Source organism: Passer montanus, unplaced genomic scaffold (assembly GCF_014805655.1).
Source record: "Passer montanus isolate IOZ18808 unplaced genomic scaffold, ASM1480565v1 scaffold3, whole genome shotgun sequence".
NCBI classification, from domain to species: domain Eukaryota; kingdom Metazoa; phylum Chordata; class Aves; order Passeriformes; family Passeridae; genus Passer; species Passer montanus.
This window is the reverse complement of record NW_024367707.1, coordinates 5,446,748-5,473,332: the sequence shown is the minus strand read 5'-3', so window position 1 is coordinate 5,473,332 and position 26,585 is coordinate 5,446,748. Positions and strand designations below refer to the sequence as shown.

At 36.4% G+C, this 26,585-nt stretch overlaps 1 protein-coding gene across 3 annotated transcripts in view; it reads right to left on the bottom strand.

Annotated features, from left to right (window-relative positions):
• RPS6KA3 (ribosomal protein S6 kinase A3) overlaps positions 1-26,585 on the bottom strand; it is a 75,269-nt gene that overhangs the window by 32,988 nt on the left and 15,696 nt on the right. For all 3 annotated transcript variants that reach the window (XM_039714107.1, XM_039714106.1, XM_039714105.1), the window contains exons 3-6: positions 7,172-7,288; positions 4,988-5,069; positions 1,229-1,309; positions 212-291 (exon numbers count right to left, since the gene is read on the bottom strand). In XM_039714107.1, coding sequence (XP_039570041.1) covers positions 212-291; positions 1,229-1,309; positions 4,988-5,069; positions 7,172-7,288 — 360 coding nt within the window. The remainder of the gene's footprint in view (positions 1-211; positions 292-1,228; positions 1,310-4,987; positions 5,070-7,171; positions 7,289-26,585) is intronic.

The following is a 26,585-nucleotide window of genomic DNA, read 5'->3' as shown; positions in this document are numbered from 1 at the left end:
AGACTTTTTTTCAGAAATAATGTAAATTGCCATCAGCCCATCCATGAAGTGACTGTGCAAAGAAACCAAACCAACAAAAAAATGCACCTGGTTAAAAACAGATCAAAATTTTATTCAATGAAAACTGAATTTAAAACGTAAATTCTCCTAATATAGACAATTTATGGTCAAATTCTATCAACAGACAATTTTTCAAATTTAAAAAGTGTACCTCTTTGGATAAACGTGTAAACAAGTCTCCTCCCCTGAGAAAATCCAAAATAAGATACAGCTTCCCTTCTGTTTGAAAAGCTGAAAAGATAAATTAAAAAAATTAAATATCACCTAACTTTATCCATGATTAGGAAAGTAACATATCAAATAATTCACCCTTATTTTAATTATTAAAATTAATTTCTCTTTCTCCTTTGAGAGAAAATGTATTGAAATAAATTAGGTAACTGATCCTCTACCACGGAACAAGTAATTCCCATGCTATATGCAAGTAAACTGAATCACCAATAAAGTTCCTTAAAAAATCAACTTTACTTAGGTTACCCAGCATTTTATTTCAGATTTTAAAGTAAGAAGCTAGATTTAAAAGGGCAAACTAGTAACTAATGAACTTTTTAAAATCTCTAGAAACTCAGCTTAACAGTCTGCAAAAGAATGGCAAATAAAATAGTGAAACGTACATAATTTAAGCCACTTTAAAAAGCAAGAGAGACATGAGGTTTTAACTATAGGAAAAAAAAACCCTAAACGAAAAATACGAGTTGAAAAAACCCCAAATCAAAACAAACCAGAAACTTCCCTTTTTTTCCATGTTAGAAGTACTGATATCCTGCCCTCTCACACATAAATACTGTGCTACAGATGCTCATACTATTAAAATTAAAAGGCTAATTTCCACCAACCACTGCATACATTTTCTATAGAATAAACACAGCAACTGTAAGAAATAACTTTAAAAACGTATGTCATACAAAAGATTAGAGGTTGGAAAATAATGGCTAGTTATTAATAGGTAACTGCTTTAATAACACAAAGGGCTACAGAGTCTTAGTCTTATAAACATTTAACACTACATGATGTCAGCTTCTTTTGCATGAGAATTATTACAGAGCAAGTCTGCACAACTGCGATTTAACACTCTAAAGTTCTATGATTTTCTGAACCACAGAGGAAATATTAAAAGCTATCTTGACAAACAAACTATGCTATAAAAATGAATTTTTCTGCAACTCACCATAATGTAACTTGACAATAAAAGGATGGTTAACTTCCACTAGGATATCACGTTCCATTTTTGTCCGAACCCGATCTCGAACTACAACAGAACACGAGCATGCAAGATTAAAAAAAACCAAAACATTATGACTCAGTATTTCTCATACATTTCCTGATACACTTCCTTTTGTGTAATATTATAATTGTCTGCAGGTCATTATACTGTACACACCTTAGAACTGAGAGAATTTACTACACATTTTTTTCTAATAAATTTCTTTATACATTTTGATTTGCTTCAGTTTTTGCTGTTGACAAAACCTAACACTAGGCAAATAAATTTAACAAAAGCACATGAGAAAACACAGCCACCCTTCAGTCTGCTCTATACTTAGTAAACCTTTCAAACATCACAGCAAAACTGCCACAGCTATGTAGAAAACATTCTGCTAGTAAAAAGCATAGAGAATTAAAGTCATGGCAAAATAAACACAGCATAAATATAACCATACTATCATAAAGATATTTATATTGGTTTAACTCATTAAATAACTCACACTAATAAAATATCAAATTCTTTACAATGAAGGGATTTTTTTTTTCATTTCCTTTATTATGAACTTAAAATAAAAATGCCATTGATTCAATGTAGTGTATACTTCAGATTATATTTTTGATTTTAAGGACATTTATTGAGAATATATCAGACATTAGAAGCAGTTGCTGCTCAAGCTGCTTGTGCTGTCCATGCATGGTGGCTGTGAACAGAACATGTAAGTGCTCCTATGCCACCAGACAAATGAGCATCACATGCCAGCAATGCAGAAACACAGGCAGGGCAGTCAGATGAGCACAGCACCTGCTTCAGCTGTTCTCCACAACTCCCCTGCCAGCTCCAGGCAGGGCTTGGTTCCCATCTGAAGCTTGGAATCAGCCAGGACACAGACAAAATTCAGCACTTTATACAGGGGAGAACTATCAAAGTTTGGTTTCAGTGGTTTAAGATGTTGCATATTTCCCTTTCCCTCTATTCTATGTTTTGTTACTGCTCCTTTCACAAATGTATCTTCCTGAAGGAAGCACCCCAGAGCAATGAAGTCCCATCCACAGTTTAAGTTGACAGCATTCCTTGTGCAGTTAACAAGCCAGAGTTTTCAGATATTAAAACATAACAAGGCAGAAAAAAAAAGGACAAGAAGCAAAATGGTGTTAAGGTGTTTATCTATCTTTCCCCAGGAACAGGCACTTATGAAAAAGTTATATAGATATGTTTTCATGAATGAGTACAACTATGAAGTTTCCATCTGCCTGCAGAACACATCCCTAAAAATGGAAGCTTATGAAATAAGTGCTCAAATACAAAGCAAACATCACATTTGAATGTTGACCTTTGCATCTAAAGCCATTAAAATGTCACAAGATAGTTGTGCAGTTTAACTGTTTCAGCAGCTCATCTGAATTACAAGACTGAAATTCAGAATATTTTTTTTTTTAGGCAGGTTCAGGTGAGAAAAAAAATTAAAATACTTTCAAATGCCTGCAGCTATGCAGCAGTTACATGGAAAGTATGGACTTAACAAAACTCCAAGCAAAAGAAGTGCAAAATAACTGAGCTTATTTCAGACATTAGCATAAGCCATTATTTGACTTGACATCTGATTTTTGTTTGATTGTAATTTTCCACATGGGTTCTGCTGGAAGCACTGATTTTTCTTAATACATTTGATTCCAGACACTCTAGCAATGTTTTGGCTCTGTTCCTCTCTCCACATCATAAAGGGGCACTGAAAGATAACACCTCCTATCAGAGTGTATTAATAAACTAGTCTCTCCAGTAAACAAAATTATATGTATATATTCTTGTATTTGCTCTTAACATTAGAAGGTTGGACTGTGCAGTTAAATCAATGTGTTCTGGCTAATGCAGCTGCATTTCTACGAAAATATTCTAATTTTCATTTGTGGATTGATCAGGTACACTGTTTTCAAGTGTGGTCTTTTTATCTTTAATTATAGAGCACAAAAATAACTTTATGAAATAGATTTGAAAGAGCTAAAGAAACACAAATGAAGTAATATGCTATAATATTTAAAAATATAGTAGTAAATATAAAAAGTTATTTAAAAAAAGCAATTATGAAAAGCAGAATTAATTCCAGTTAATTTAATATTAAAGTTTCAACAGTAACCTTAATTTTCTTGCAACTCTGCTCTTTCTAAAACATTAATCACAAGCAAGCCATGCATGAAAAACATCTGATAATCCAGATACAAAGTGTTGAGGACTGTGGCATCCTCTTGATATTATCACCTTTCTGCTCAAGCCTTTTGCATCCTTGAATTCTCAGTGCCTCAGTGGGTCTCCTTTCCCAAATAAAAGTCATGCTCTCAATTTCAGTAAATATCAGTCTCTCCCATCTGTAGGCAAAACTAGAACCACAGCCTGGACTGTAATTTTTACATGAGGTTAAATTGCAATCAAAAGGTGATGAAGAGAAGCCCTCGAACATCTTAAAAAAGCAACTGCTGAGTGACCTTTGACCAGTCCTGAGCTATCAACAGGCTGGGGAATGAAAGGCTGTTGAGGACATTAATGTACCTTAAATGAGTGGAAATCAAATTCAGAAAAATAGGAAGTAAATTATGAAAATGACACGTGCCACAAAGCACAAAGGAATCAAAATATAGGAAACTGTTCAAATACACACCTCTCTGTAATAGTTTTAAATGTAAGAACTGTGACATTCAGCACTAGATCTAAAGTGAAAAATGTCAACATTTTAGCAGAAGTTGCTAAAAAACAACAAAAAAAAGTTTTTGTTCCCTCCATCATTCTATAAATGTTTGATGATAAAAGGAGATGTTAAAACTGAAATTCAGTATAATAATCAATAATATCGGTAAAGCACTACAAGCTGTTGGAGCAATCCCAAAATTATCATTTCAGTTTCAGTACAGTTATGAATTAGAAGAACTTCACACAGACAAAACAACTAAACAATGACATAAAAGAACAAGCATACAACCTGGTCAAGGCATTAGTGCAAAAGATGGCTTTCATTTTGATCTATGGTAAAAAATACCTTATTTCTTTTTTCTTGCAGAATTCTCTGCAACAGAATTGAGATCGTTCAGGCTTAGACTCATTTTGCTACTGATAGCATTCAGGATCAAAACCACGCAAGAAACGGATCAATCCACAATTCTTTTTAGCTCAAGTGATCATTTTAGCTTAGATGATTAACTGAAGATTTTATAAAATACATTTTACATCGAGATCACATGCCAAGAGTTTGGGGCAAGTGTACTGTATATGTCTGTTTCAACAAAAAAAGACTAAGTCAGGTGCTTAAGAACTTCTAGAATAAAACAGATGATATAAATATCATGACCTAATAATAAACTGAGCAAAAGGCATTAACTGTATCCTTGGTGACACACAGCAAAGGAAAAACGGAAGGATATTAAGTTTCAAATAACAGCTCAGGAGCAAGTCAGGTGCCAGATGTAACACAACCACTCCTTTAACCCACCATCACCTAAGGAAAGTGGCACAGGAAGGAGCCTGCTGTCCTCTCTAACTAACAACATGGTATTGTTAATCCTTAATCCTTCCAGGTTTACAAAACCAAGCAGTGTATTCTGCTATTTCCTGTTTCAGGGAAGAAAGCTGCAAAACACAATCTGTAGAGCAGCAGCTGTGGAAAGATTAGGTTTTGGTACAATGTCCCTGAGTTATCTTTTTTATTTCTCTTCCCTTGTTCTAAGCAATGCTTACCTTTCAAGGTGGCCTTTTTCAATACCTTCATTGCATAAAGCTGTCTAGCATCTGATCCTGAGATTTTTTTGACAAGGAAGACCTGCATTAAAAATTAGAAAGAATTCTTAAAAGAAAATAAAAGCAAGTCAGATTAATGTATTTTGCAATGAAATTCAAGTAGTCATTATGATACCAATGAAACTATTTGACAGTTTTAGATTCTGCAAAGCCAAACCTCCTTTCATAATCTAAAAGTTTCATTAAGTTCATTCTGAGAACACTCTGCCAAATTAATTTTGGTCTAATTTAAGTAATTTCAGTGAGTGAAAAAAAATTGGATTCTCTCTGAAGTTCTTCCAAATTTGACACACAAAAATCAGCTTTTTAAAATGAATCTCTAGTTTTATCTTATTGAAATTCATAGCATGACACAGGAAATGTGCTGCTAATACAATAATTTTCAGATATGACCATAAATATGTGAACAAAATTTGATCCAGAAGCTCATATAAATCAATGTATAAATAAATTTTAAAAATATCCTAGTGTTGCACGTACCAATAAAGAACAACCAGGCTTAAATTTAAGGGTGTTTCATTTCCTTCTTCATGGGATTTCTTGACTGGTATTGCTTTTAATACCCTTAACACGAAATTAGTTCCAGTAGAGACAAATTTTAGATTTAGGAATGAAAAAAAAAAAAAACAAAAACCCAAAACAAAATAATCAAAACCAATTGTCACAGGTTTTCTGACTATGGACATGTATAGAGACATGTTGTGGTACATGAGGAAGTTATACACGTTGTGTGAAATCAGTTTGATGTCTGGTTTTGTGTCCAATTTTCACTTATGTTAACGTTCCTTGCATTATCCAGAGACTACCAGATCACCATCAAGAGACCTTGAAAAGCATGCAGATTTACTTTTTCTAAACTGAATGGGGAACACTGCCATGACAAATTATTAGAACAAAATATTTATGGATTTTTAAAAAATATTAATGATTTTTGCACTAAAAGGCTAAGACAACTGAGGACAAGACTGACATTTTTGCAGAAATTTGAGTCAGCTAGACAGTTTATTATTTTTGCTTTTTAAAAACTCACACTCCCCCTTCTCTCTCCCATTAAAGTACTGAATTTAGTATTACCAATGGAAGTGATTGCTGAAATGATCATTTATTAGCTCACTTTTCCATGTCCTTGAATGATTTACTTCTCATGATCTGAAGATTTCCAAATAAAAACTGGGTTATGATTCTGGATTAAATCTAACCTTTGCAATCAAGTTTCCCAGTGAATTCTTACTAGTAGGAGTAAAAAATTTTATAGCTTCTAGGCACCTAGATTTCCAAACTTAACTGGTACAATAATGCGACTAACAGTAACTTACTACCACCAAAAGGGAACTACTTTTCTAATTTCCCACCATATCTAAGATGGTTTTTCTACATGCTAGAGCTTAACATCACAATCAGAACTGCAATTAAAGCTGAAAATGGACGTAAAGGCTCTCCTGTCCTGCCTGACATACTCCATTCAGTTTTGGTGGTCTGTCTTGTCATGTGAACTTAATGCTTCACTTTCAAGTTGGATTTGGATAACTAGAAGTATAAAAACTTTATGCCTAGTTAGATCTCAGTACTCATGAAATGCTAGAAACATTGAGTCTGTAACAGATGTTCAGATAAATATCAAGGTACATTGCACTTTAACCAAATTACAACAGATAATGAACATGACTGGGGTGTATCACATTTACTTCAGTAGCCATTATTGTCTAAAATGTTCATTACAATTGCAACATGCTACAAAAAACATCTTCTGTACTGGTGATGCCCTACAATTAGCAAGCAACAAGGAATACTTATCAAAAAAACATTTCAACCCTCACCCTCTCAAATAGAGAAGAGTAGTTAGAGAAGAATGACATTTCATCTCAATAGTAAATACCCAATTATTTCTATCAAGCCATTTTTTCCACTGAACTTTGAAATCCACACATCATGCTAACATGAAAAAGAAATACTACTTTAAAAAGATCTGCCACAATTACAGTGCCTAATTAGCACTAATTTAGAAAGCACTTTTCACTTGCAACATTGCCTTAATGAAAAACCATGACTGTTCTAAATATTTCACAACCAATATTCAATGCTATATTCCTGAATAATTGGCTCCACAAGAGTTCAGTTACCAACCTTTCCAAAGGATCCTTGTCCTAGTACTTTCAGAAGTTCAAACTGTGAAGGGTCTGCTTTCTCGTGGCCTTCCTTTACATGGTGAGTTATTGCAATTTCTTTGATACTTCCTTCTTCCTGGCAGAGGAAACCAGAGGAATAAATTTAGATTAATGGTTTACAAATATTTACAAATCCACAATATATTGAAAAATACCAGTGCCACTGGACCAAATGAACTAGATGATGCGAAATATAGGGAAAAAAACATTTAGCAATGCTATTTGCATAATTAAGACAGACAGCACTAGTTCAGTAACAATGTAGCTTAAACTTTTAGAGATGCACCAGGATCCAGACAACAACAGAGCTGACAGAAGTCAGCAATTCCCAAGCTTTTCCTCTTAGGCATTTCCACACAAAGCAACACTCTCCACTCCCACTTCAGAATCAGGCTCCACCTGCTGCTGACAAAATTCTGATGAAGAAATTATTCTCCCTTTCTTCTCAAGGAAAGTCTATCCTATAAAAGCTGCCCAGTCTTCATACTTTCCCCTTCTGTGAGAAGCTGGTCACCAGAAAGCTTTAAGCAGCAGTGAATCTTATCTTCCTGTGCTCTGCACTTAATTCACTGTTTTCTGCACTGAATTTCAAAATCCTCTGAAAACTGACACTCCTTGCCACACAAGGAAGGAATTCCAGAACTTATCATCATCAAGTAAGAAAAAAGCTGCATGCTTGTTAATGTCATCTGAAGATCTATCATTACATGCAATCCAGTTGTGTGTAAGTTAACACACAACTGACTGTTAGTTAACAAACAGAAAGCAATATATACCTACAGTTTTACCTTCTTGTTCATTCTTTTCTATTTCTTCTATGGGTTATAGTGAATAAAATCAATTTGAGAATACTTTTCATCTATTTATTGAGCAACTCTTAGACCCATTTCATAGAATTACAGACTGGTTGACATTGAAAGGGACCTCTGGAGATCATCCTGTCTAACCATATACCCTCTGCTCAACAGGACCACCCAGAGCCAGCTGCCCAGGACCTGAATATCTCCAGGGATGGTGACAACCTCCCTGTGCAGCCTGTGCCAGGGCTCAGCCAGCCTGACAGTGAGAAAGTGTTTCCTGATGTTCAGACAAAACCCCTGTATTTCCCTTTTTACCCACTGCCTCTGGTCCTGCCACTGGGCAGCACTGAAAAAAGCTTTGCACCCTCCCTTCAGGCTGGTCAAATGCCATTTCACCATTGTGAATCCATGCTGAATAACCCCAGCTACCTTTTTGTCCTCCATGTATACAGAAATGCTTCGTTTCTCCATGATTTCCCTGGAGATTAAGGCCTGGCCGACCAACCTATAGCTCGTCCTTCTTGCCCTTTTTGAAGAGTTGACATACACTTTCCTTCAGCCCTCAGTTACCTCTCCTGGTCATCGTGGTAATTAGAAAATAATCAACAGTGGCCTCACAATGACAGCTGCCAGGTCCCTCAGCACTCATGTGCATCCCACCAGGGCCCACAGACTTAGATACACTCTGTTTGCTTAAGTATTCTCTAACCTACCCAGTGGCAGGACCTGAGGGAATGGCCTGAAGTTGTGTCAGAGAAGGTTTAGGTTGAATATTAGGAAATGTTTCTTCATCCAGAGGGTGGCTGGGCACCGGAACAGGCTCCCCAGGGAAGCGGTCACAGCCCCAAACCTGACAGAGTTCAAGAAGCATTTGGACAATGCTCTTGGGGACTCCTGGTGATGGTGCTGTGCAAGACCAGGAGCTGGACCTCAACGATCTTGGTAAGTCCCTTCCACCTCAGCATATTCTATGATTTTCCTCCAAGAGCATGTTTTCCTTGCTCCAGTCTTTCCCTTCATCTATATGTAATAAAATGTGCACTAATTAGTTATAGTGATAGGTTAGTAGAGGCCAAGTTCTAAAACTGTGTTTCTGAAGCACTAATTTGTAAGCTTTTCAAGCACTTTGCAAAATTTATGTGCATGAATTAATGCTGAAAGTACCCTTTTGCATCTGATCATTTCAGTACTGTATATAAATGCAAAGCAACTGTCCACCCAGGTCAGCATACTCCAACACATGCTTCTCCCAGACTGACAATTCTTTGAAAGATTACAAAGTTGGAAATGAGCTGCACATAAGAAATACTAAGTGGGTATGAGAGTCTGTATATATTATAAAACTCCAGCACGTGATTTGGAATAATGCACAGAAAATGCTGGCAACTTTTAAAATCAGGGAGTGAAAAAAGATACTTCAATGTGAAGAATATAGTTTTAGGAATAGTTTTAGAAGATCCAAGACAAATCCAAGATGCCCTCTAAGTTTAGGTAGCTGTTTCCATTTTAAGACAGCCAAGATTTTACATGTGTGTGCACACAGGCATGCTGGGTACTCCACCTAATAATCTGAACTTCTGTGTCTTTTCAGCAGAAAATGCTACCATCATTGATTACCAGCTGAATCTTTACAGACTCTGAAAGAAATATTTTACTTGTCAAAGGAATAAATTGCTGGTGGACATTTTTGGTTTTATATTTTAAATTATGTGATCAGTTGGATTACATACTACTTAAACCACCCACTGAATCTTAGAGAAACCCAAGGGAGGAATAGAATAGCTCAGCAAAACATACTGCCAAGCACACATTACTTCAGATACTTTGATCCATTTCTGCTTAACAGTTTTATCTATTTGCTCCCTGGCAATCTTGGGAAAGTCAAAAACACGTGAAACACAACGTTTTCCAATCTTTTTAATTTATTGCCTTCAGGGTGCAAAGCAATCAGATGGACATAAGAAGGACATGGAACTGTTGGAGCAAGTCCAGAGGAAGGCATGAAGTTGGTAAGATGAATGGAGCACCTCCCTATGGAGAGAGGCTGAGAAAGCTGGGGCTGTTCAGCCTGCAGGAGAGAAGTTTGCATGGAGACCCCAGAGCAACTATCCACTATCTGAAGGGGACTACAGGGAACCAGAGGGGAATCCTTCATCAAGAACTGTAGTGATGGGACAGGGAGTAAAATGGGTACCCAAAGGGAAATTTAGGTTAGGTAGTGGAAGAAATTCTTTACTACGAGGATGGTGAGATACTGGAACAGGTTGCCCAGGGAGGTTGTAGATGCCCCAACCCTGGCAGTGTTGAAAGACAGGCTGGATAAGGCCTTGAGCAACCTCATCTAATGGGAGGAGTCCCTGCCCAGGGCAAGTGGGTTAGAATTAGCTGACCTTCAGGGTCCTTTCCAACCCAAACTGTTCTATGATTCTATATTGCTTTAAAAGCACTACAAAACTCAACAAGAAGAAAAGAAGAAAATACATTAACTTGCTCTCTATACACAAACGAAAATTATTATTTTTGAATGCTATGCAATTATTATGCAACCAACTTTCCAGTGGTTATTTTGAGCACCCTCTAAAAAACAAAACAAACCCCAAACCACCACTTCACATTCCTGATACCAAAAGAATATTCCCACACTTTGCATTTTCTCAGGGCTCAGTTACTCTTCAGTCCATAAAAGGCAGACCTAGGAGAACTCTGTTTTAAAAGAAAAGGAACTCTAATGATATCCAACTTTAATTTGTTGGTAACTCTTGTTTGGGAGCAAGATTTATGAGTGGTTGCCCACAAATTTGCAGTTTCCTTTTCTGATATAACTGCTGAATGTTTGTTATTTTAACCTAAACAGTGTTCTGCAAATGCAGTTAAAAATACAACAGCTAAGCCTTTATAGAAACACAAATTATATGCAGAGGTAATCAAGCCTCACTATCTACCTGAATTAAAATACAAATCTTACACATCCGATGATAGATGTCATTTTGCAATAAACTGGAAGAGAACCCAGGCATTCCATCTGGTACTGAATTGTTTGATCATTTCTTGGTACATGGCAAAAACACTTGTCCCATGTGATGAATTGAAAATAAATGAGATGCTGGAATACTTGGGTCCTCTGCTCCCTTCTTCCATTCCTTGACAACTTGCATGCAACTACAGACAGTCAGCTCACCAGCTGCAATGGTGAGGTCTTCCTTCCAGTTACAACTGTACCCTACTGCCTACATTTTATTTCTGTTATTTATAAGTTTGGAAAGCTCTCCTTCTCAAGCATTATACTGCACTGGGGCCTAAATAAAAGTCTCAAGACATGATTTTCTCTTCTAGGCACACAGTTCTCTTAAGGCCTTCTTCACACTACAAAGTTACACTGCCTCAGAAAGTAATTTAAAAAATCCCCCAAACAAGCATGTGTGTCAACTTTTAAGTGGTTGCTACTGGCTTCCACTACAGTGAAACTAAATATGGAATACAAGGAAACAAACAGAAGGTAACCTTACTCTGAGTTTACTTAACAATGTAATAGTGTTAAATCAAGTGGCCTAGAAAGGAAGTGAGTGACAAACAAGTTTAGGTATGAATTTAAAATCCCATATTCTAGAACAAATTCTGGTACTGATCTAGTCTGCAAGGCAGAACTATTCCAGGCAGTATCTCCATATAAGTAAGCCTACAGTAATACTCTTCACAATATATGTCTGTGCACAAGAACACACTCACAAACACACAGGAAAAACCATGAAATGGACTGCATGGCACAGACAAATAAAATTGGAATGAAAAATTTTGTAGGAAAAAAGGGGAATTCTGCAACACCAAAGGCAGCTCATTTTTATCTTAAGTTATCAGCTACCAATTGGAATAGGAAACATGCTTGCCAGTAAAACAAGAAAAGGACAGACACCTTCTAGGGAAGCAGTGAAAAACTATTTAATCATTATCAGACTATAAAAACAATAGCCTAATCATGTTGTTGGGGAAAAAACCCCAATATTTTAGGTACTTAATAAACATTAAACACTCAATTTACTTCTAGTAATTGAATTTATGTGAATTTCCTTTACCATCACTGTTTAATTAAAAAGTAAATTAACTGCTGCAACATAAAATATTGTATTTGTTTGAGATCTTATTACAACTAATAGGTAATGTGTTGTAAGAAAACCAGACTTCAAACCCTAAAGGAAGTTGAAACAGAGTCTTACTAAGCATATATTTCTCAGTAGTAATGAAAAAAGCCCAGAAAAGCCAGAGAAAAACATGAGTTTACATAGACTCTTCTGCAATTTATCCTTCAGAATTCTGAATTTTCAATAGGAAACCTGAAAACTGCTCTGTGTAAAGATGTGGCCCATGCGGAGCTGGAAGGCATAAACTCATCAGTGCAGAACAAGCTATGTGTTACCTGCAAACCCTTCTCCAAGCAGTTATGGTCCAGGGACAGCTGAAAAGCTGTCTAGGACTACTAAACTGGATGCTGAACCAGTATTTAGGAGAACTACTACTAAAATCCAGAATACCATTGCGACACTCATTAGTGTTTAAATAGTAAACTTGCAAAAAATTGAAGCATTCTTAGTCTACAGATTTTACATAAAAAGGACAGAGAAATAATCTACTAAAGATTACAATAATTTTTAAAATATATATAAATGCATGCTGCAATATTGGTAAAATCATTCACAAGGAAATACTCCGAATCATCTGATTAGGCAGCACAGGATCAGAGCTGTGCTCTTATTCATAGCAGGAAGAGGAAAGCCATTCAGAATAAGGAATATTAGCACATCCAAACACCACAGGAGTCTCACTGCACCTACAATTCTCAGCTTCAGGTTCCTGAAAAAATGCATAAGCAAAGTGCGAACTTCCACGATGACAAGTGCTTGGCAAAGAAATGTCAAAATACCAAGACTGAAATAGGAAATTCAGCAAGAATTTACTCTTAAAGAGGTGTAAGAACTAGATGTGAATTAACTTAAACACAACATCAAAGAATAAACTGCTATGTTACATATGGAACATGTACTTAGGAAAGCTATTTCTGGAAGACAGATTTCTCCTTTTCTAGATATTGAAAATTATGGGAGTATAAATAGAAATATTTTAAACACTTTGATCTTAATGACAGCATATTTTAGATAACAGTTATTAAAAAAATAGTTTGTTCATCAGCTTCATGATGAGGGACAAAGAGTATATACTTTTCAATATACTGAAAGTATAAATTAAGATTATGATATGCATATATTATTCAAAAGAAAAAAAGCAGCAGCTACCTAAAAAAATGTAAAGTTTTAGTGCAAAAATAATGGACCTGTGTATTTATATTGCTCCTATACAGAGATGACATTTAAGGGGTGTAAAGTCATGAAGTGACATAGAATTGGAAAGGTAAGGAAAAAAAATATAGGGAAACATTTACAGCTTAAGACATTCAAACATTAAAGTCAATAGCACGTGACTCTAAAAGTAAACTGGACCCATCCTGAACAGAAAGACTGACTGCATAGTCTCTGCTGTCCGCTTCAGTGAAATTAAATTAAACAGAAAGTTGACTGAAAGCAAGATACCCAAAACCTAAGATTGCTAACAAAGATAGGCATGCACAACATGACTGGGGGGGTTGGAAGGGTCCAGGAAGATTTTATTTGATTATGTAAGTGTGGGATTTAAAAAAAATCAAATTAAAACAAATCTTTTTTACTAACCATGCAAAGAACAACAAAAAAAAGGTAGGTTTAATTTTTTTATCATATGAAGAGCAAAGATAGGTATGTGCAGTAAATGTCACGAGTACCTACAGATTAAGGCTTTTTGAAAGAACATTCTATTTTTTTTAACATGTTGAACACTTTGAAAGGATTGGCATTACTTTTTGGATTATTCTGAGCCCCATTATTGTGGAAAATAGATGTTCTTATTTGATGACAAAAAAGGAGTAACAGCAGCTAAAAGCTAAAGAAAATAAATTACTCCTTCACCATACCAGAGTTCCACCTGGAACAAATTCAGGAACAGATTTCTGAGAAAGTTCTCTTTATAAAAGGTTGTTTTAGAAAATCCCTGAAGTCATTACTGTGTGAGATATGTGATGAATAACCATCCTATCTTGAGTCCTTTGCATCAGGAAGGGGATATTGAAGATAACACAACATCCGCATGCTGTCACAAGAAGGGACTCACAAGAACTGAGTGCAAAACAAGGCTGGCTGCATGTTCACTTTCCCACGAAATGAGCGTTACCCAGATGAAGGTGAAAATGTCCTCAGAAGTGCAGTAAATTTCAACTGGCAGATGACCAAATACTGATCAAAAAGCTTCCCCTCTGCATACTTGTTGGCTATACAAAAAAATAGCAAGAAATACAGCACCAAACCTGTAACATCAGAATAAAAGGTTTCATGGTTGAAAAAAAGTAAAAGGCCACGTATCAATCCCTTCTGCATCTAACAGAGATGGACGTTATGAAATAAAGGACATAAGAAAGAACAAGGACAAACCATCAACCTCATACTCATTTTAAATAAAATCTCTGAATTTTACAACACAATTTCTGGACAGAAAGAAACCCCTGTCATATCTTTGCTTTTAGAACTGTGAAAAAACTTGACTATCAGCAGGACTTTTAAATAAACTACCATTTTGCACTAACAAGCACACATCACTAGGACAGATGTGCAATACATACTTGAATTCAAAAAACCCAGTAGGAGGGAAATCTGACACATGCAAAAAATCCTTGGATGGGTCTAGTAATCATGAAAGTTCTTCCCAGACATCAAACACTGTTGACATGCTGACCAAAATGTGTAAAAATGAAGTTAAGGCTTTGACTTAAGGTAAGCATAAGATAAGATGATTAACAAATTTTAATTTCAATAAATAATTAAAAACTTTATAATAGCTAAGCCATCTTAAGCAACTGTTGGAGAAATTAATTTAAATACTGATAAACCTGGTTCCAGCATTACCCAGGTTTCGTCTTTACCTGTTAATTTTGTACTGTCTTAACAGAGTAAAAAAGGTACAAAACAGAACCATCTTTGACAGAATTACTTACAGACATGTTTTATTTATGACTTAATTTGCTTCTTAAGAACTTTTCCAGATTTTTACTGTAAAGTGATTTTCTAGCTGGTGTTCTTGTAGTCTTCCCTGAATTTTTTATTTTTACTACTTGATTGTTCATGTTATTATGGAAGCCTCTGCACCAGTGATTTGTGCTGCACACAGAGCAATAGCCCCACGCTCCCAGGCACAATCCTCCTGGCCCAACCTGCAGTGACCACAGCTGCTGAGGGACCAGCCACGGGGCTGGGTTTAGTTGGTACTGAGAGCCCTGCCAGGAGTGGCAAAGCCAAGACACTCCACCAAACTCTGCAAGATTTTTTTCTTAATACACCATTTAGCACTTAACTGTGCCAGTATCGTGACTTTATTACTTCTTTTAAACAGACCCTATGAATACATTAAAAAATGCTGATGGGATCCCATCAGAAACTCTTTAGGGAACTATTTAGTGAATATGTTCAATTTAAAATCACATACTACAGTATTTTTTGTATCCATTTTGTATGGGGATAATTTACACATGAGAAACAGCCAGAATCACCATTAGGAAAGATTACAGTTCTGGAACTTCAAGTTCTATAGTCAGGAATCAGAATAAGATAAAAAAAAATCCTTCTTGATAGCTTTGATTATAACAATTAAGTCAAAACCATATTGCCCATATTGGTGAACACCTCCCTCAAACACCAGCCATTTTTCAATATAAGACCTAAATCAGTGTATCAGTCCTAAAATCAGAGTATGCTGCTGACCATACAATTTAAAAAAAAAGCAAATCCAAAAGTGCAGCAGCAAAGATACTGCTTTAATAATTTTTCATTTGTTAGTATTGATTATGTAGCAACATAGATTTTTCCATTTCCATTACAGAAGTAGCAGCTTTGTTTTCACCCCACTCAATCTCTTCAGGAATATTTTGCATCCTTTAGACAAATGCCTTTTCCTGAAGCACATGTACATCCAGTACAAGCAAAGATAAGGCTGAAAAGAGAAAAATGGATTCCCCAGCAATTTACTTACCACTGCTCCAACAATGGCTATAGGTTGCCTTACACTACTTTATTAGCCTTCATTGTACTGCTAAGAGCTCTGCTGGACATGGCTGTGTTTGGCAAAATATTTGTCTGTCACAGGTATCATAATGTTGATCCCCATAATCAAATAAACTATTTCTGAAGTATTGACTATGATATTAAACGTTGGTGCTGAAGTTACATAAAGCAGTTATGTCCTGTAAGGACAGTAAGTTTATTGGATAACAAGTGATTTTAAAAGGATGACTCAATGTTGGCACAGTTCCCCAGCTCATATACAGAACTTCCTTTTCCTCCCCTCCCTTGAGTCAGGAAGTCTCCTAGATGCATTTTTACTTTCCCAACTTGTTATGAACACAGGATGAATTTTCAGCATTATCTGCAGAAATTAAAGCCTCCTTTTGAGTTATACTTTTAGAAGTAATAAAGAGCAACAAACTGAAAACCAATTACTTTTACCTCTTTTACCAGAGCTTATAGTAATCTTCATTAAGGTAAAAACTGGAGTTAAAAATGTGAAGAGAGCACCAGTCTAGATGTTTTTAAGTATCTTAGACACATTTTATATACATTCATACATTCTATATTTTTTATACTCCTATCTTCAAATTCAAAGCTACCTTAAAAATAAAACTCACAGCGCAACAAGTACTTCACAATCTCCCATTACTTTGGCAAGCAGTATTAGTGGGCTAAATCATGGACTAAGATCCATTCCTTATAACTGTGAGACTAATATTCAATTTGAATCACTTAATAGAAGTAGCCACTACTTATCTGCTCATACACAAACAATTGTTCTAAAAGCTGATTAAAAATCCTGCTTCTGAAGTAGCAATTATTCCAATACAACAAAAAGCAAACAAGTACCATGCATACAACTAAGTCAAGCTGATCTAAGGATATTCTGTTTATGTTGTCTGTTTTACACTACTACCAAAGAAAAGCAAGAGTAGAGCAGAAGTTCTAAATGTGGACATCTGAAGTCAGAAACACAGGCTTTCACAATTTATGTCTTTTTACAAGATGGAAAAACCTATAATTTCAACTAACATCATATAATTTGTTGCAGACAACATTCTATTGTTTATACCTGATAGAAAATAAGATTTCTTAAAAAAACTTTATTTGTACATGTTTAGCTTTAGGGTCTGGGTTTTTTTTTGTAATTCTTAAATTGTTAAGTCTCTCAGAGGAAAACAATTTGTAGTGATAACAAAGAAAAAATTGTATTAATGTATTTATTCCTTACACTCTTTCTACTCTTTTTCATTTCCGGCTTTTTCTGCAACAATTTTGAGATCTAGAAGGATGCCCATGACTGTATTTGTTCCACAGCCAACTCACAGAATAAAGACTGCAGACCTGGTTACTGAGACAGAACTCCTCCCATCCTTTTGGTTGCACGGATGAAGCCAGACAGGATTTAGAAGAATGAATCCTGTCCCAGAGTGTTGCGGTGCGTTGTCATGGTGTGCCTCAGTTTCCCTGGTTTCCCCCTGAAGTCTCCTTCCCCAGGTGTCAATCACCTCTCCTTCCCCCACCTTGACCCCTGCTGGGCACTATAAACCCCGAAATCCCAGGGGAGCACCGAGTGACCGGCAGGTTCGAAGGATGCTCTCCACCCGCTGGGGGCCCTTGGCCCATCCAGGTGTCCCTCTCACCTGAGAGCCCCTCCCGCCGTACCTGGTTGGTGCTGCCTGGGTTCCCTCCCCGCCCCTCTCCCCCCGGTTAAAAGGACGAGCACACCATGCACTTGGCGTTCTCTTGGAGCTGTTACTGCCTTCAGAGGCCATGCGGCCCAGAATAAAACCTCTGGATTAACCCTCCATGAGGACCGACTCCTTCTTCACCATCGCCTTAAAAGGTTTCTCCAGCACAGGGAGGCCTGAGGAGTGACCGACCCTCTTCCACCGACAAGCCCCAGCCGTAAGCACTGGAGCTCGGACTGGAGCTCGGGACATGCCCGGACCTGTCCCCTCGTGCCCACCGGTGGCGTCTCTGGGGAGAAAAGACCACGGCTGCCGCTGTTGTTTTCAGCAGCAGGGACCAGACAAGCCAAGGCACTCCTGTTCATGCCAGAGGACAGGTAAGCCCTTATGAGAAAAGACCACGGCTGCCGCTGTTGTTTTCAGCAGCAGGGACCAGACAAGCCAAGGCACTCCTGTTCAGTGATACTGGTAAGAACCAATACCAGAGAAACATGCCAGAGGACAGGTAAGCCCTTACGGATAACTGTGTTCACCAGGCTGGGAGTGTAATTCTGAAAATGCTTTCTTTCCTTAGAATGAATACACAAAAGGAGAGGACAGGAATAGGACACTATCCCTTCCTTCCCAAAGGAACTGTGAGCAGTAGGTTGTTTGGCAGGTATGCTGAGGAATTCCTGTAAGCATTTTAAAAGCTCAATGCCACCAAAAGCAGTTTTGCAATGCAGTTCTCTTTTGATCAAACAGCACAAAATTATCTCATGAACTGAAATGTGCTCGTCAGCATTGGAAAAAAATACTCATTGGGTGGAACTTTCATTTCCCAGTAACTCTGATATAAATTTTTTTCCTACTTGGTAAGCACTAACATTTCAGAGAATTGCAATTAAAAAACTAATTAAAATTAAAAAGCCCCAAACTATTTAGAAGGAAAAATAATCCCTGAGCATACTCAGCACTAATCTATAAAAACTATGAATCCTGTTTTATTATCATAATTTCTGAAACATATACTGAACTCTATATGGGTTGAAAACCTGTAGTTTGGTCTGCAATAGCTAGCACTTTAAAATCAACAGAATGTTGAAGAAAACCTAACAATGTCATTGTTTGACCAAATTTCTGAGGAATACATTTTATGTTGCCTGTGGAAAAGAACTATAATCCAGGACTATGAGTTGATAAGTATTTATAAGTTAAAATTTACATTATTTTACATTACATTAAAATCCTCTTGATTATAATGCAATCTATGTTCTATTGTTTTAAATTAATGTCTTGTCTTGGTGTTTCACTTGTGCCAAGAAAATTCCATTTATTTTTTTAATATTGCAAAAACTAATACTGCGTTGCAAAAACTAATACAAATTGTTTAAACCATTACATGGGCTAGTAGGTGTTTACTGCTTTCACAAGTTAATACATCTTCACTTAAGACGTTAAGTCATTACACAAGAAGGTCATCGGGTTTTGGGTTTTTTACCCCCTCACTGAAAATTATTTGCAGACCTATGAAAGGATAAATGTGAAAACTGATTTGACTTCCAGTGATAGAATGTTCTGTCCCATTACATGTTTACATGTAATATTCTGAAACAGTGCTTGGGACAATACAATACTCCACTAGTAATTTTTCTCAATGTAAACCAAACTTTTTAATGCTTAAATATATGCCCAACAAGACAAATTATACAAATTAAACATTTGCTATGACTAAATTATAATTTAAAAGTTAACCCTAACACTGTTATGCAAGCATCACTGCTCTTCATACCATTTCAGAACTAAATTTAAGATATTAATATGCCTGAGTTATTTTAACTATTGCCACACAGAGCCATATTTTGCAGTTTAAAGCACTATATTAAGATGCCACTATTAAAATAACTACTAAGTACTAAAAATACAAAGATTTTTCGATAAAACTTAACTCTCAGTGAGAAAACATGCAGTTAAGCTCACATTTAACAACCCCCGGCTCCCCCTAAAATATAAGTTCTACATTATTTACATACAGGTAACAACTTCATAATAGGGCTAAATTTTATCAGCAGGTACCTCGGAAACTTCTACAACATACGAACATACCACAGACTTTAAGGAAATACAAACCACTTTGTATCCAAACAACACTGATCCCTAAGCAGCGAAAGACGAAAACAGCACTGAAATCAGAAGTTAAATAAAAGCAGAACTTTCCCCCTTATTCTCTTAAATAATAAACTAAGCTCACCCGAACAGAGCGAACACGCAGAGCCAGAAACTTAAACATGACTAAGAAACCATGATGTTTGGATTTTCTGACTGAGCGAGCATAAGTCTAGCAGGGAAGACCAACCCTGGCGTTTTTGCTGTGACCAGCTGTTCCGGCAATTAGAAAATTTCCTGTCAGGCAAGTCAGACACAGCTGGGGGTGGGGAGAGAGAAGGGGGAAAAAAAGGTCAAAAAGAAAAGACATTAAAAAAAAGACATTGATTTCACACACACACATACAGAGCTGTGATAAAGAAAGGCTGGGCAGCAGTGGTACTCAAGCTGCTGATACTTACAGAGATCAGCACAGGAAACTTAAGCAGATTGCCTGATAGCAACAGGCTGTTGCAGATGTTACTGATTCCTGGTTCCCAGAAAAGAACAAAAGAGACCAGCATCTCTTTCAGAAATCACACTACTACACAACATTTCACTGATTAAACACAATAGCAAGTATTTTAAGTCCTATATGTGATTACTGTATTTTTATTAATTTAACTTTACAAAATGTATTAAATTATCACATATCACCTTATAGACTTCAATGCAGAGAATACCTAAAGGTTGTTTTTATTTACTAGAGTTTAGTTAGAGGACCAAAATGACCTTGTGCCTAGTCCTTTGAAATCCTGCACATAGAAAATGCTACACAGATGTTCTAGGCCAAGGCAAACTGCAGAAATATTTAAATTGGATTGCCCAGCTCAAATGTCTGACTTATGCACCAATATTGTATTGCTCTGTAGAAACTGAACTTCTTGAAGTAAAAAAGATCCCTAAGCTTTCTTTCAATGTTTAAAAAGCCCCAAACACTTCAAATGTTTTAGGAATTAGAATTCAGTCTATTTACTGCAAAGAGTAAGAGAGGAAGTTTTTAATTTGATGTCTAGATTTACTATGGGAGCTATTTTCCTGAATATTGACACTATCTTTAGCTTTTTTGATACTTGTTAAAACAATGAATTGTAAAGTACATGCTCCTTTAGTGGAACAAGATGTTTTTCAAGTAATAAGTCAACAAAGACAAGTAAAAATCTTTAGTCAAAGGCATATACGAGTATTCAGCTATAAACATATCCAGGTGATTCCGTTTAGTGACTGTGTATCAAAGGAAACATACAGCAAAATACTGTATGTCCTGCTTGCACAAGACATGAAAACAAACCCACCCTGCAGACAGCTTCCCTTGACTGGGTTCTAACAAATATCTGGATTACTTCATTTTTTGTTATTTTTAATTCCTCTTCAGAAAACAAAGCCGGTAATTTAAGTGACAGAACACATTGCTATCTCTATCCCACATCCTGGCTCCCTACAGTATCAGTTTCTAGCTTTTCCTTTAAACTGGGATTACACATCTCCTCAGCGTGAGCCAAGATCCTCTTGTCAAAATGGAGAGGTGAAATAAAGACCTGACTTTAGCCATATCCCAGAAGCAAAATTGTGCCCTTTTAGTGTTGTCTTGTACTCCTCTGGGTCTTTGTGTCACATCTGCAGGGACCATCTTTCAAACTCTGTGTACCGAATACACACAATTATTAATATAATAAACACAGGCCTTCAGGAACTACTACTACACAAAAGAGGATTTTATGAGCCCTTCAACTGAGGGCTCAGAAATCCTCATTGTGCTTTTTATGGTCCAGTGTGGTACAGCCTTTTTGGAAGAAGCAGGCTTTCCTACAGCAGCATTAACACAGCATAAAGAATTATTAAATATTAGTTTCAAGGTGAACACAGCTTCTTGAACACGAGAAGCTTACTGCAACATAAGGATTTCGAATGTTTCATAAATAGCATAAAATTACTTGAAGCTTTCCTCTCTTCAGTTTGTTCAAACTTGTAGCTACTTCCTCCTTCAAAACTGGAATACCTGAAGAATTTAACTTTGCAGTTTACCAGCAATATAGTTATTTGCACTTGGAAAACTTAAAAGAAATTTAAATTAAAAAATGGGAGACCATTCAAGCTCTCTGCCATTACCTTGTAAAGAATAGATGCAATTACACTAAAAGAAGAGTGACCAGGAATCTTCAAGTCACTAAATTAAATCCTGTTGTACCAAAAAGAGCTAAAGGCAGAAATGGAGAGTAAATGGTAAGAGCAGCTCTAACTACAATATTCCTTAAGAATGAAAAGATGCTGTGGTTAAGTTATTTTCTTATCTTGTGGCTGTAAACCTGCGTGTATTTTGCTGCAGATATGCTGTATCTGCTAAGGGTGATGGGAATAAGGCATTTCAACTGAAACATCTGTACAATTACTGACTAATGCTCTCCAAAACCTTTTATGTGACCTCCCAGAGAAGTACAAAGCACAGTGCTCAGGGGTCAGTGGGGTTACTTCACAACAATAGCTCTCCTATAACTGGCATGAGTCTGGCAGGTGGAAGAAATTTCTTGTGCTCTGGGAGAACACAGCCTGCATGGTTCCCAAAGAGCACCAGCAGCCAACCAGAAACATTAAGATACAAGCTACACAACCTACTTTGAGCATCTCTCAGAAGAGAGCTTGCCCTTTTAAATATTCCTTCATATATGAAGGACACAGGTTAGAGGGCAGCAGCCCCCAACAGGGAAGTCTCTGACAAAAAGAACAAATTGCTCCAGCAAGTTGCTTGCCTAACTTAAAATCTTTGATAAGGATTTATATTATACTTGTTTACCAGGAGACACAACAGTCTCCAAAACAAAGGGAAAGTGGTGTGCCTGTCAGTCACAGTCCTGTCAATCGCAGAACTCCACTTGCACAATGCATTTCCTTCTCCTCCAGTACAGAAACATAAAGTGAGTTCATCTCCCATCATTCCCTCCTCATTGTTTAAATTGGATGATCTGAGTCTATAAAAATTAAGAGAAGTGCTGTCTAGACTTTCAAGAGAACAGAGCTCACAGACACTACAGGGAGCAGAAATGAAAAATGCTCAGGAACTCTCAAAGCAATACAGAACATTGAGGAATCCACGAGTTTTACCGAATGCTGAAATAGTCAATCTAAGTGGGGTTCTTCAGATAAACCAATCTCCTATACCCCCAGTTTGAGAAGTGTAACAATGAAAATTAAGTCTTTACAGTGCTAGAAAAGCAGGGCTCTGTAGTATGGATTGCTTTCAATTATTTGCAAAAACCAAAGAAGCAGTACACTTATGTAATGAAAAGCCCTTGTTTGACAAAGGTCAACAGTTGAGGAACAGCTAATTTTTTGAGTTTTCAGAAGCAGAATAATATACTTTTCTTCATAATAAATACATTTGTATAGCCAAAGCAGCAATATTCTATTAAACAGGGGGTGTGGCAGCTTCCATCTGTCAGTTTACAGGCTTTGCAGGGCTACCATCTGTTTTCTCTCCATGTAACAAGTAAGCAGCTTGACTTTGAACATTGCTTACACTCTCAAATTATTCAAATTTTCTGACCAAGATCCAGAATGTATCCTGCAACTAAGACACCAAATGCAAAAGATGTCACTCAGAAAATACAGTAGAACACATTAATGAAATTTTTGCTGTAATCTTTCCTCAACACCTGATGACATCTTACGGGAAAAAAAGTATTCCAGGGCTTGCCTTCTTTATATATTGCTTTGATACCTAAGAGTTGACATCTCAGACCAAATGGTCTGCACTGTTTACAAGGATGCTGTAACTTCTTACATGAGGACCTACAAGTTCATTCTCAGAAAGGTAATATGCACCATGTCACAAAGTTGCTAACAAAATTTATCCAAGTTTCAGCGGAGCAGAGTGCTTTGGAAGACAATGAATTTCTAATTTCATCACATTAAACAAAAAAAAAAAGTATTCAGCCTTTGACAAAGCACAGTCTGGTCACTGAGAAGGACATGACTCTAATTTCATCACATTAAACAAAAAAAAAGGTATTCAGCCTTTTACAAAGCACAGTCTGATCACTGAGAAGGAAATGACTGGATTTAATTTTTGCAGATGTAAATTGTTTGCCTTAAAAAACCCTTATTTGTTCAAGAATCAAGTTATTTGATTGTAAAATAAAATACATGAGTACATATATCTAAGTATATTTTGTAGAATACACTAGAAGTAATGTAAGAATCACAGAATACTTTGAAGTACAAGTTCAGTATTTTCAACCCAAGCTACAAGTAGCTACACAAGTAGCTGTTTCAGCTAAAATTAAGTAACAGTCTGTAAATAATGAGAAATCCAAAACTTGGATTATGGATTATGAGCACTTGTTAATCCAAACATTTCCCTAATGTTTAAGAAATTATAGCTATGTCTTAAAGCCTCTACCACAGAGCCAAGAATTTTAATCAAAAAACTGACAAACATGCAGAAAACGAAAATTGAACTGTGGAAGTTGTATCAGCAAAAGTAAAATAAACATATCAAAATCAGAAATGCCTTCACTGTCATGTTAACAAACATGATTGTTCTTAAACATGGAAACTGTTACTGATCACCTGAGCAGGAATATCCAACAGCAGTTTAGAGCAGTCCTGAAATGGTGCTTCAACTTGCCAAAAGACAAACCAAAGTTTCTGAAGCATTGTGTTCTCACTAGTACAGAATTATACAAATTGAGGTCAAACTAAAAATCAGCTAAAGCCTCTCTGAAATGTTTTAAAATCTAAAAATCGTTCAGTTTAGTTATGCTTTTTTCCTGAATAACATTCTCATCCTATATTATTTTCACCGATGAAGACACAACAAATGAGATTACCCCAGCTTACTCTGGATTTAGTATTACTGCTTGTGTGATGGGGCTGTTTTGCCCATGGCTGTAACTGGTGAATGAGCTCCCTCTCCTTATCTTGACATCCCCACTCCAGTGCTTTACAGATTTAGTGTAAATTGTATGGTATACATGCATGTAAAATACAGAATCTCAGCGCTGACCAATCAAATGCAATACTTCAAGAGATTGTATTGTCCACATGCTTCAAATTATTTTTCCAATGTACACTGAAGTCTTTTTTAAGATCACGCTTTTCTTATAAAATCTTCTAATAAAAAACACTGACTAGGAAGACAATGGTCTTAATTTTCATCTCTCCTGACTGCAAACAGATGTGTTATTTAAATTCTACCAGGAAAACATAAATTAAAAATACTTTTTAAACTACTGACTTCTCTTTGCAAACATTTCTTACTCTACCTTTTGACTACCCACTGACTCGTCATTGTTACCTTAGCAATATATTTTTAGTAAGAGGATGACAGCTACTGAGATTTAATTTTTTATCACCCCAATTAGCATATTTTCATATTATTTGTTTTGATTTAGTTTTAATTCTATGTACGCTTTAATTCTGCTTGTTTAAAAGTAGGGCCAAAGCAAGAGGTTCAACCCAGGTTTGAGCCTGAACAGGTTCCACTTCTGCCTGTACTGGAAAAAAAAACCCTTTAGTCCTTGCAGGTTACCAAAAAGAAATTTTCCCGCAACCTCCAAATGAACACTTCACTTCTAGTGAAAAGAAAACTTTTTACAAATTATTGGAACCTAGTATTTTTATATGATTAATAATTAGGCTTAAGCTAGTAGAACACAATGGTAATGCATCAGTTGTACTATGTTTAATCAGCTACATAGAATCCAGATAACAGAACATAAAGAACACAGCACAAATATGATATGCTCTTCACATGCACATAAAATGGGAAGCCACCTGTTAGACTACCTGCAGTTTCTGGTTAGCTTTAACTAGCAATAAAGCATGCAGCACGATTGCAACAGCTCAAAACAATTAATTTGCTCAGTTAACTTACTCAATCTCTATGGACATAGATGTACAAAAAGCAATGGCAGACAGCACAAGAGTGAGAAAGGTAGCAAATAAAAGGCTTTAAATAGCTTCCCCTTTCAGTAATGCTCACTTAAGTTTTCACATCAGGTTAAGCTTCAGCCAGCTGCTATTACGTTTATTTCCTGCTGGTCCCAGGTCATTTATGAGATACAGATAAAAAAATGCTGGCAACAAGCTATAAAGTCAGCTATAATCAGCACACTTGCTGCAATAAAACCAGAGTGCTGAATGAGTCCCCTTTTAAAAGAAGCAAGACTTTGAACCATACAGCATCTTGGACTTCTTAGAAATGGGTATCTTTATAGCTCCTGATTTTCCTAAAACAACTACCAAACTTGAATCACAGCCATGTAACTCAGGCTTTCCCGTTAATTAACTTTACTTTTGACCAAAAGAACACTGATCTAATGAAACAATTTATCTTCTGTACACAGTTCCTATGTACATGGAACTGTGTTAAGTTTTAATATTAATTTTAAACTTCCTGTCTTATTTGCATTATCAACATTCTATCCTACCACTTACAACAGCAAAAGGATACAGATTTCAAGCTTTCACCTTCTATCTCCACAGAAGTATGGCAACTTTCTGTCCTGAACTTGCATACTTTACACACCTACCAAAGTATTTTGTCTTCTGACCTGATCTGCTAGTACACTCTACGCATTCTACTCTCCTCAGTCACAGCTGAGAAATTTCAGAAATTGTAGCAA